This window comes from Stegodyphus dumicola, chromosome 3 (genome assembly GCF_044657685.1).
Source record: "Stegodyphus dumicola isolate Sdum_Otavi_A_Nest chromosome 3, ASM4465768v1".
Taxonomy (NCBI): Eukaryota; Metazoa; Arthropoda; class Arachnida; order Araneae; family Eresidae; genus Stegodyphus; species Stegodyphus dumicola.
The window spans coordinates 168,834,482-168,847,229 of record NC_140770.1 but is presented as its reverse complement, the minus strand read 5'-3'; the positions used below and the strand labels follow the sequence as shown (position 1 = coordinate 168,847,229).

General features: G+C 30.4%; 1 protein-coding gene across 1 annotated transcript in view; it reads left to right on the top strand.

Annotated features, from left to right (window-relative positions):
* The window catches only part of LOC118204854 (DNA repair protein SWI5 homolog), a 36,032-nt gene extending 23,489 nt beyond the window's left edge, over positions 1 to 12,543 (top strand). The window contains exons 3-5 of the mRNA XM_085813599.1: positions 1,821 to 1,936; positions 7,780 to 7,874; positions 11,667 to 12,543. Coding sequence (XP_085669725.1) covers positions 1,821 to 1,936; positions 7,780 to 7,874; positions 11,667 to 11,731 — 276 coding nt within the window. The 3' untranslated portion in view covers positions 11,732 to 12,543. The remainder of the gene's footprint in view (positions 1 to 1,820; positions 1,937 to 7,779; positions 7,875 to 11,666) is intronic.
* Positions 12,544 to 12,748: the final 205 nt, after the last annotated feature.

Below are 12,748 nucleotides of genomic sequence, written 5' to 3'. Positions count from 1 at the left end.
AAAGATTATGTCAAATAAAATTTCCGATATATATTTACTAATTTGTAATTTGTATCTACAAAGCGAAAGTAGGTTTTGAAATCTGAAATCTGTTTATCAATTTCACGCGGCGGATTGGAAGTTAATCTGTCAGCACTATCCTTATCTTCAGGGCAGATGTTTTTATTTTATTTGGTTTATAATTCCGTACTAAGTGTAGTATTTTATCTCGATGTACTCCGTCTTTGATATGATTTAAATCAAGTTCCTCGTCATTATAATTCGCTTCCGATAGTGAAGAAAGTGACCCAGAGGTTATTGAAAACGAAAACATTTCGATTGACAAATTAGTCGGTATTCTCAACACAGCAATTATAGGACTTGAACAGCGGAACTTTGTAACTAAACAAGAAATTATGTCTGTTTAATAGAATTAAAGAGAAAGTATTATCACATGAAACGAAGCAACTTACATTGAAGGAAATGTTTAATAAAGTAAACAAATAAATATTAAGCTTTTTCTTTTTGTAAATTTTGATACCCTTTAGATCATAATTGTTCTTTATTTCATAAATTACGGTTTCATATTTTTAATTTTGTAATTTCTGCATGCCATCTTACCAGATTTAAACTGATGATCTATAATCCGGAAAAATCGATAATCCGGAATCGAAGAAGTCCCGAGGAGTCCGGATTAACGACTTTTGACTGTATTTACTAAACCTCCAGGCTGAGGAAGAATGTGACAAAATGAGACAAAAGAAAAAATCAGTAAAGCTAACTTAGTACTAATCTTCTTTCAAATATATCCAACTATTTATTGTAAGTGTAAAATATTCAATCCTACTTGGTATATTTTATTTAAAGTTGATTTTATTCTAAGTTTTGTTTTTTAATTATGTTTAATAATAATGCATTCCACTTGCGGATCTATTATGATGGTATTACAAAATTGAAGTTCAGGCATAGGTAATATCTTTAACTGAATTTATTCAGCTTCTGCTTGCCAATAGGTCCTTAATTTTTTTCGTTAATGGTCCTTAAACGTCCTTAAAAGTACTTAATTTCTGTGTGCAGAAATGTGTACGAACCCTGTATACAGTAGGATGGGGCGAAAAAAAATAAAAGTTGTATAATTGAAACACCTTTAATGCTCAAAAGTTATGTATTAACTAATATATCACTTGTGGAATTTTCAATAAATCTTATTTTTTAGAACTAACAACACTGTTGTAGAGCTTATTTTATAAAAATGCAACTCTTCACTGGTTCAGTGAACTACCCAGAATTCTCCATGAGAAGATGGGTGTATAAAGAGTTCCACTGTGCTCATCCCAACTATCCTATCATTGGGGACTGTGTCCTTAGTTGTTACTTTGCAGGCCTAAATTTAGACTTAATTTTGAAAGTGAGCATGGTCGACCTGTGTTTGTGTCGAAGTTTTGTTGTGATTACTCCATCTTGAACTGTCATTCCACATACTTGTCTAGAAATCACCATAACAACTTTATTGCACCTCTCAGTTGTGTGGGCATGGCATGGAAAGTAAAAACTAGATAATTGCACAAATTCTGCATACATATTTTAAAATAAAGAGCAAAAATGAGATGCATAATGTGGATAATTTAGGTTTTACATTATTCAAAAACTGAAACTTTATTTTTCTTAATTTAGAAAAATATTCTTATTTATTAAAATTTAAGATTTTTTGTCATTCAGAGTTTTGTTTACATTATCTAAAAATATACTTATTTATTAATGTTAAATTTAAGAATTTCTGTTATTCAGAGTGTTGTTCACATTATCTAAATATTTTAAGCTTATTTTTCTTTCCAATTTAGGTAAAGGAAACAGATGTTAATGCAGATGTTCCCATTGATGTTTTAAAAAATACTGTGAAAGAAATGTGGGACAAAAATGAAGAACTGAAGAAAAGTATCACAGATCTAGAGAATCAGTAAGTCTGTTTCTTAAATTCCTGTATGCCTTTTTTAAGAATTCAAAATATATGTAGAAATGTCTTTTACAAAGTTTTTTTAAGATTATGTTTCCCAAGAATCATTAAATTTAGATTAGATCCCCAAGTGTCATTAGATCATTTAGGGTTATGCTCCCTCAGAATACTGAAGTCAGCAACCTGTTATCAATAATGTTTTTTTTTGAAATGCTGTATTTTTGTTGTAACCCTCTAGCCAGCAAAACAGTATACATCTAAGGTTAGATTACTGGACAAAGCATACAAGGGCTATCTTTGTAAGGGAAGGGATATATTCATGGCAGACTTTCTGAGGAAAACTGACTCATATTGAGGTTACACATATGGGAAACCCTGAAAACAGCCATGTAGTCAACCCCTTCACGTGCATTTGAACCTGACCAAACTACCAGCATTCAGTGGTCATAACCACTCAGCTGCTGGTGGGGAATATACATCCAAGAATATTTTTCCTAATACTTTTAAGTACATATATGTGTAATTTGAAATGTGACCAAACAACTAAAAGAAAAAGTATAAAGTGGCAGGAGCGTTTTGAAATTGTAATTTTACGAAAAAAATCTTTTTCTTGGCACTTTTAGGAGCATTTGCATTTTGGAACCAAATCTTCAATTGATTGTAGGTGAAAAATAAAACATATTTTGAAATTGATTCTACTTAAATATATATGTTCTTATTTCAGTTTCTTCTCATTGTTTTTCTTGCTAAAAATAACATTCCATTCTGAAGATCAACTGTAAAAATCTTATTGTTATTCCCTTTCTATGAATTACAAAACTGCTCAAATTTTTTGTATTTTCAACTTTTATTTTTCCTTCTGTTAATAAAATTTATGGTTGGTCTATTCAACCCTATACAAATTTTATTTCTTGAGGAATTCTTAATATTTCTTGCGAGTATATTATGGCATTCTTCAATCCAAGTAAAACAGCTTTGGACATTTGCAATGGTAAAATATAATCTTATGTCAGGAAAGGAGAAACTAATAATTAATTTTTATTATTTTAGTTTTTGTTCTTCTAATAGTGAGTCTCTAGGGGTGAAATAAGTCTCTTATTAGTCTTCTATATTTATCAAAATCTATCAGTTTTAGTGAACAGTTTTAATTCTACTTCTACTCATTCTGATGTTCTTTCAGTCAGAACTGAGATAGAGCTTAGGCAAATAACTCTTACATCTTTATATTAATTAAATTATCCAGTCCATTTCAAGCAAGCTGTCTGAAAAATGTTTATAAACATGTATTATTTTTTGTTGGCTATTTTCCCCTCCCTTTTCTTTTTTATTCCTTTCCCCTCCCCCAGTGTATGATGCTGTGGTAAGTATTATATGTTTATTTGCAAAAAACATTAAGTAAATTTTTAGCATACAAAAATAAAATATTTTTTGAAAACCTTTGCCATTATTTTTTTATCTAATCCCAGTTAATATCAATGCAGTTAGCATACCTCTTCAATAGCTGGGAGGAAAAAAGAATGTTTTCATTACACCCTTTAGAAAACAATATTGAGAGTGTTTCTCTACCTCTTCATCATCACTGAATCATCTCAGTATCCCAGTGATGAATTAAACCACATTCTTAGTGACCTGACTTATATATTGTTAGATTTTTAATTCACTTAAATCAAATACTTTTATCTAAAATAACTGGAGCAAAAGTATTTCAGATAATCCAGATTAATAATTTTCAGGAGTTAGGTAGAAACATATACAGTAAAATGTCATTTAGATGCTATGCCAAAAAACAAAATATATAGCTATGAAATAGTTATAAATGAAATTTAAGTAGAACCAACAAAACAAAACAAAAAATCAATTCAATTCTATGTAAAAAGTATAAAGGAAACTATAAATAAAAGAGGGTACTTATTGATTATTCCTACCTCTCCCCCCCCCCCCGGTTTCAACATTTGATATAAGATTACTGTATTTTGGCACATTTTCGAGTATATGGAACAACAGCCTACTCATGTATGTATGTACCATAAATGTGAGAATTTACATGTTTTCTATATTTAGCAATCAACTTGCATAACAGTAACTATGGTTATAAAAATGTAAATATCAGCAAAATAGGTTTTTGTTTTTTCTTATAAATTGCTTCTTTTTATTGTTATAAATGAACAGAACTGCACCTATGAGTTTTAAAGATAGCCAAACAAATTTTTCTTGTCAGTTCTAAAAGTCACCAAAGATTGGGACTTTTCATGAGCGTAGATGTACCAGAAATATACCTAAAAGAGCTACTTATTGCTGATGAAGTGTATACCATTTTTATGAATTTTTTTAGCATTTATGAATTTTTTAAACTTGAATAATATGTGAATAAATTTTTATTTTAATCAGAATTTTTTGAAAAAGATATTATCTTGATTAAAATTGTTGTCTAAAATCGTTTAATATGTTGAGTAAATATTTTTGAAAGCTAAAAATAATTTTAACTGAAAACTTTTCTGTAATTAGTTTACTTTGATTTATTAAGATTTTCTGGAGTTCACTGGATAAATTTCATTATTCTTTTATGGCCATCTCATATCTTCATTAAAATTATCCTTAGTTAAGCATAATTTTGCAGTGTTGAAAGTGGCAAGTGCATTTCAAAATCTGGATTGCTGCTGACTTGATATACTATCTTCTTCCTCTTTTCTCACATTTATCATTTGCTTTACTATTAACAAAGATGATGCTAGAAGATATTAATTGCATTCAGCATACTATTCAAATGTAACAATATCATTACAGAAATTCATCCAGTTTTCATGAGTAAGAATAGATTCAGAAGTTAGAATAACAGTAGGATCACAGTTCATTAAATCTGGTAATAATTTTGCATGTGCAAGACACTTTCTAATAGCTTCTGATAGCATTTTTTAAATGTCATGACTGCGAAATTCATGGTTCATAAAATACTATTTTTCGCTTTTGATCTAGCTTACCAATGTGCAACTGATTTTTCCTGTTATTTCATCATGACCCAGAATGTCTACATTCAGAATCTAATTGTTTGCTGACAAAATTAACTGGAGAAATTGCCTCACATTTTGGGAGAATTTAGTACTAATCACTAATCAGATAAAATAAATGTTACTTTTCCGTTTCGCTGGCGCAAATCTCGCCAAGCAGACTGTATTGGCGACAAAATATAGAATACACATTAAAAATGTTAACAAATGTTAGTTCTAAGAATTTTTTATTTTGAAGGCATAAACATTTTAATATCGTTTAAAATTTTGTAAAAAGCCAATAAATAAAGACAATAAATTTGTAAAAAGATATTAATTTTAAAATTTATTATGATTTTATGGTTAAACATCCCGATTCGCCGGTTCATATCACGTGACCCCAAGTGATCTCATCTGACATAAACTGCACTACAAAAATCTAATTCTCTCAGTTATTATCTACATTTATTTCAAGTCAAATCTTAATTTGGAATACAAGTTTAAATGCAAGAATTATTTCAATTCGGTACGAATAGCTTACTCAGAAATTATGTAAAACCACAGTACTTTACTTCACTAGTGCATTCTCATTAGAATTCATGAATTTAACCCTTGACTTTGCCTTTTCTATATTCTCACCTTCGGGTGAGTGATGTGATTGCATCCTAATTTACTTAATTCTCGCAAATGGCCTTAGGCATAAAATTGAACTATCTGGTAAAAATTCTATGTAATTGCATGCCAGTATTGAAAGAAACAATTAATCTGATAAGAAATGGCTGCGACTTGTTTTGAAAATGAGACGTAAAACTTTATCAGCGAGGATATTTCGTTTGGCATCAGTCGTACCATTATTGGCGACTTAAATTGTTCTGCGCCAGCAAAACGAAAAAGTCCCAAATAAATATATACTATTTGATTGTTTTATTTAATCTGTAAATTAAGATACAGTTATCCATGCATTTTTGTTCTCAACAATATTTGGTGAGTAGAATCTTGATCATTTCTAAATAATGAATATAAAAGGTAGGCTTGAGGTGGTAGTATATATATAATATAGGTGGTAAATACAGGTGTGATATGCTTGAGAATTCATAATAAAGAATGGTGATTAATTTTTAAACCATTGGTATTAGTACTCAATAAAACAATTAACTAAGATTTTTTTTTCTTTTATGCCATTTCAACTATTGGACTTTTCCACTAGTATGGAAGTACTTTATAAAACAACTAGTAAGCTCGTGATTCTGTTAACGGATCAAGTAATGCTTTAAATTAAAATGACCAACTAATGTGCTTGTGGCTTGTTCAATGTTCAACCCTTGTTTTTAATCTCCAGTTATCTTTCTCAAATAATATGTTTTTGATGTGTTAATATTCATGTTAATTCATCAAGGGTGCAGAGACAACTAGTGTTTTTTTTTTCTGCTCAATGTTGATTGCAACTCCTGAGCACATAAGAGTTTTTTACTGTGCAGTGATCTGTCTGAGACTGTTCTCGATTACTCTTATTTTAAAAACATTACTTTTATACACAAACATTGATCAGTTGAGTGTTTCCACCCCATGCACACTTTTATCTCTATGCCTTTCTGAATCATATTAACTAGGATGCTGATGTCACTGCTAATGCCAGAGATGGAAACTAAAGTAAAATAAATAGTAACTTAAGTAAACAATAAGTAAAACGAGTAACTCATGCTGTAAAACTCATTCATCTCAGCTCATTTAAAACAAACATCAAAACATTATACAGGAGGCAGATCATAAATTAGATCATCATGTTATGGTTTGTATCATCATAATTGATTGTGTTATTGGAATCTTAAAATTTAGCTTATCTGTTTTCCAAAATAAAGTTTTAAAATTTAGGATTCCATTTTAAATTGCTTTCAGATTGTTGTGATTCTTAGCTTCAAAACATATAATAATTCAATGAAACATTTTGATACTTTTCAGTGTTTTCAAATAATTTCAAAATTTTCAAATACAGTATAAACTTTGTGAATAAACATGCCAGAAGGAAAAAAAAAAGTATCAAAACATTGGAACCTTTTTTACAATTTCAAGTAGTAACAATTTTTACAGATGAAGATGTCCATCCAGAAAATTTCATCAGTTTGCATCCCAGATACAAAATTAATAGGGAATATAAAATATATGGCAACATTTAACCTCTGTAAACCTGAACATTGTTCAGCTGATTGCATCCACAGCGCACATTTTTTTCCTTCTTTTCTGTTATAAGATCTTATTAACAAAATGCACATATGATAAAATCCAAACTATTTAAGTCCATGAAAAAGTGTTTATATGGCAAAAGATATGCATGTAAAACATGCATTTGAGTACATGTGGATTTGCACTTCCAAAATTCAACACTTTCCTGATTAATATTTCTTTTTTGCATTGATTACACTTTTGTCATAATGGAAGTGTGGTGTTGCCTTCTTTTATTTTCATTACCTTAGAGTGTATGCTGAAGTTTCAATTGTTCTTTTGCTATTGTGATGCTTATGCAATGCCATGCTTGTGCAATTCTCTCTCTCTCTCTCTCTCTTTTTAAGCAAAAACAGATGTGTATGGGAAGAACAAAAGAATAAAAAATAAAAAAATAAATAAATAAAAAGGTGTCACTAGGATGCATCATTGAAATAGATGTAAAATTATGTGAACAAATGTTTCTCTTCAAAGTCCCAATGAGTTCACAAAAGCTTGCCAGCATTGCCAACAAGTTAAACTTTTTAGTGATGGTACAGATAATCAGAAAGTTCCTTTTATTTTAGAGTTTCTAAACATACTTACACACTGCATTTTAGTTAAATCTAAGAGATTCTTATTTTTTTTTTATCTCATTTTTAGAGGCTACAAAGAAGAACAGCTCCAGTGGTATATTGACAAACTACATGAGTACAATGAGATTAAGGATGTTGCCCAGATGGTTATGGGAAAAATAGGTATCTATTTAATTATTTTTAAATCATATATTATTTATTTAATGGACAGATTAACAGAGTTGCCAACTCTCTCGATTTAGGCGGGAGACTCCCGATTTTCGACCGCTCTTCCGCCAACCCGATTTACAATATATTTCTCCCGACTTTTTCTTATTCTTTAATATTTCTCACGATTTTTATGGAACTTGGCTTAATACTTCGTTATATGAACAAAAAAAAAAAGTGATTTTGGGCGTCTGAAAGCAACTGAATTTTCTCTAGATTATATCTAAAATGAAACCTTGCGAATCAGATGAGAATTTCTGCTTTGCGATTGACAGCATACATATCCAGAAACTTCGTTCTCCAGTTGTCCAATGGGCATCGAGCTCCACTGCGTGTCATCTGGCACATATTAGCCAATGAGCACAAAGCAAGCTCAAGGCCGTTGGCCGTTCTTTGGATGTTCTTTCGCTACTTCGTTCATCTTGTCCTGAGTTGTGTGAGTACACGTGCCTTTAGGAAATAGTTTTAGAAATTATCGTCTTTTCATATGTCTGCAAGAAAGGTGAAATACTCGTGCACGTTTAAAAAATCGTACACAGTTGACTTTCCTTCCATTATTTCTTCAAGGAAATGTAATAAATTTGCGAGGTATACCATCTGTAGTTGCGATTTTTCGATTTCGCTTGGTGGAAGGGCAGATGTTCTCAAACATGTGCATACACAAAAACACAAGGACAACATGAGTTGTTTTGAAAAAACGAAAAATTAAATTTTTCTTCGGAAACAAAAGACCAAAAAGTGATTAACGCAGAATGTCTGTTCTCTGCCTTTTTACTGGAGCACAACCTGCCACTGAATGCATCGGATCACGCTGTAGCTTTATTTAGAAAAATGTTTCCCGATAGTGAAATCGCTAAGAAATACTCAAGTGCAAGGACCAAAACAGCTGCAATTGTTAAAGAAATGGGTTTGAAAAATAAATCTTCAGTTATTGATTGCATTAAAACAGCTCCGTTCTGCCTCTCTACGGATGGAAGCAATAATACCAATTCAAAACTGTATCCAATTGTTGTTTCTTTTTTTAATCCAGAGTCTTCAGAAATTGAGTGCAGTTTACTTTCTGTCCCCACTTTAGAAGGACATTCGACAGGCTTTAATATAGCACAGCTAATTATTAAAACTTTAAAATAAAATGCAGTCCCTCTGGATAATTGCTTAGCGCTTGGTGCCGATAATGCACCAGTAATGGTAGGCTTGAAGACTGGTGTTGCAGGCATCTTAAGAAAGGCAAATTCAGATTTGCAGATTATGAGGTGCACCTGTCAGCTCTTAAATTTAGCAGCTGAAAAAGGGGGCAGCTTCTTTACCATTAAATGTGGATGAACACATTGTTGATATTTATTATTATCTTGAAAGGAGTTCTAAAAGAAAGGAAAAATTGAAACAGTTCCAACAGCTGCATAATACTGAAATGAGAAAAATTTTGATTTTTTGTAATTTCTGCATCATTCAGCAATTCAACTGGCAGTTCTCAAAATAGTACTGCAAAATATAAGCGTAAAGCTGATACAAATTTCTCTCAAAATAAAAAATAAAAAAAAAAAATTGCTCAACACACGAAACATTTTCCGATTACTGTAAGTTTATCTTGTGAAGAACGAATATTTATGTTTTTTTCTTCGGACCTTAACAAAGCTTTTTGCTTTTTTTTTACTATTCATTTTGCCATCATTCGATGTTCTGAACACAATTCTACAAAGCAGAATTCCATTAATTCATGTTTTGCAATCAATGATTTATGATTTGTTTAAAGACATTTTATCAAAGTTTGTAGAACCAGTCTGTGTTTTGTCTTGTAATTCTATATATGATGTGATTTATGGTGAAACAGAAAATCAGAAGGAAGATGAAGATTTGGTAATAGGAGCTGCAACTACAAAAGTAGTGGAAGAACTTTCAGAAGAAGACAAAAATAAGTTTTATCTTCATGTTAGAAATTACTTCTGTCAAGTATGTGATTACACACTACATAAATTTCCAGTCAACGATGAAGTGATTTTGCATGCTAAAGTTGCTGATGTTTCTGCTCTAGCAAATGCATCTTTTTTTTATATAAGGTACTTTTTGAACAGATTTCCTGTGTTACTTCGTTTAGTCATGAAAGATGATGATATTGATGTTGCTACTGATAAACTGCAGTCGCAATTTTGCAGTTTACAATTAGAAAACTTGGATGAAGTTATAAAATCAGTTAGGATTGACACCCAGTGGAGGTTAATTGGAAAATTGAAAGGTGCTGATGGAATTTTAAAATATAGTGAACTCTCTAGAATTATGTTTGCCATCTTGACAGTTCCCCATAATAATGCAGAGTGTGAGAGGATTTTCAGTGTTGTTGCGAAAACGAGGACTAAATTTAGATCTAATATTAGTGATGACACATTAGAAAAACTTTTATTAGCGAAAGCAGGCCTACGTGGCAATTGCTATGAACAAAATTATGAAGTTTCTTTCTTAACGAGAGCAAAATCTGCCACTGTCCATAACATTTGTATGAAAACTGATTAAAGTGCCCTTTTTTTTTTTTTTTTTTTTTTTTAACGATGAAAGTAATAAAAATGTTTTTTATGTCTAAGGTATTTTTGTTTTGCTTGCATTTAAGACTTAGTAACTATTTAAAGTTAATTCATTATTAAAAACTATATTTTTATCATTTAAAAAGTCTTTTTAACATTGTGAAAAATCTCCTGATTTTTGAGTGTCATAGGTTGGCAAGTATGGATTAAGCATTAGGCATTTGTTAACTTAATTACGAACTAAAATTTTCAGTTAAGGAAAATTATGCTTGCATGTGTACGGGTTCATAATAGATTGAATGCTCCAGAACCGATGACAACTTACTGAAATTGATCTTCCCACAGAAACCCTTTATTGTTCTGGAACTTTCCACAAATGTACTTTTACAGCTGTTCTCAGTAGAATAAAGCACAGTCAGTAGTTACCATTCCAAACCACTATGAAGGTTAATCACAATGCAATGCAAAATGTCTTTAAAGAGCGAAGCTCACACAGAGATCTCTCAATAATCTGTAATCGACTCAACTAAAAATTGAGAGTTGATGCTTTCTCCAATCTTATATAGTTCCCCTCCCCAGCAGCCGAGAAATCTCTATACCTTCCATTTCTTCAAATTACTAGATGTTAAATTTACATATAAAGGCAGATATGGTTACAGTTACATATTGCCATCAGTTAGTTATTAAATGACAGTTGTACAGAGACAGGACCAAACTGTTGCCAAAACCATTGCTAACTTGGCGATATATCTCGTCAATTTAGCAAGGTAACCATTTAACTCTTTTAAATAGACTTGCCCCCTGTAATCTTATCTTTCCGGCAATACTTCGCTTTCTTAAGGCCATTCATATTACATTACACAAAATTCATAATGTAAGAAGTAATTAGCTGCAGTTTCAAAAACTATAAATATTGAATTTTGATGAATAAATAACTTCTCATGCTATTTGTTAAAATGTGCATAAAAGTTGACAGAGTAGCTGTTTATTGATACTAAGTATTATTAGCATAAATTTAACTATTGTATTATTTTTGTCTATTTTAAATGTTTCACATGATATGTATTTGGTATTAATGTGGTATTCTAAAATGTATGTTTTGTCAATTAGTTCTTTATAATCTAGCAGTAATGATAGTTATTTTATTCCTTTCTTTCTTATTATTTCAGTGTTCTTATAATATTAAATGTGTTTAATTAATTATTACTAACTATTTCCCATTTTTTCCTAGCTGTTATTGAAGAGACTACCGTTAGGAAAGTTCATGAGGAATTTGGTATGACAGATAGTGACTGATGTTTTGAGATTGAATTGCTGAAAATTTTGAAGTAATCTAGTTATTGAATATAAACTATCTAGCAACAAAATAACTTCTATAAATTCATTGTGTCAAACTGAAACAAACAAGTTGAAGAGTTTTAGAAAAATATTTTATGAATGTGTGTGTAGGATGATCTTTCTTTTTTATCAAAGTGAACTGCATTAACAGGATAATCCAAAACTTAGGTTTTGAACAGGTTTCGGAAATTTATAAAAATTGAACAGATTGGTTATATTGGAATGTAGAATGAAAATGAACCACAAAAAGGGAAATTTTTTTGCTAGAAACAGTATGAAAAGGGATAAATGTTTAATTCTTAGTTTCACAGATAGATGATACTATACCGAGTCAAGAATAAAAATAGCAAAGAGCATGTATATTCAACAGCTTTTTCTGTAGACTAAATATCTTGAAAAATTACTTTTGAAGAGCAATGTTCCCCCCCCCCCATAGAAATAAACTGGACTATGATTAATGTTTTAACATAGTACATTACCATCCTGTTGGTTTAAATTGTTTATCTTATGTGCCCCTCATCAAAGTGCTCATAAAGTTTTTATTTGTTTAATTACATTCCATTACACTCGTTTGTTCAGTTTTTATAAATTTATGCTATCATTACATACTTCTGAAGCAATCTTATAGATATGTATATATACTGTGCCCTTTGAACACAAAATGTACAGTACATATTTTATTTTTGTATGCAAGCAATATGTACACATTTTTGTTGCTAATTTAGTACTTGTATATTTTTTTGTATATAAATACTTCTAATTCTTTAAAATTTTTGTTTATATTTGTGAAGTTTGTTCTTTATATATTTATCTAAAGTTGGAGCTCAGAATAACTCTCATTTAAGTATTCTTGTGTCCTTATTTAAATATTATTGACTTAACAAAATAATGAACATCTAAATATGTACAATTTGGTATACTTTAAAATAATTCTTGACTTATAGTAAATTCAGAATCAACAACCTTCGAATTAGT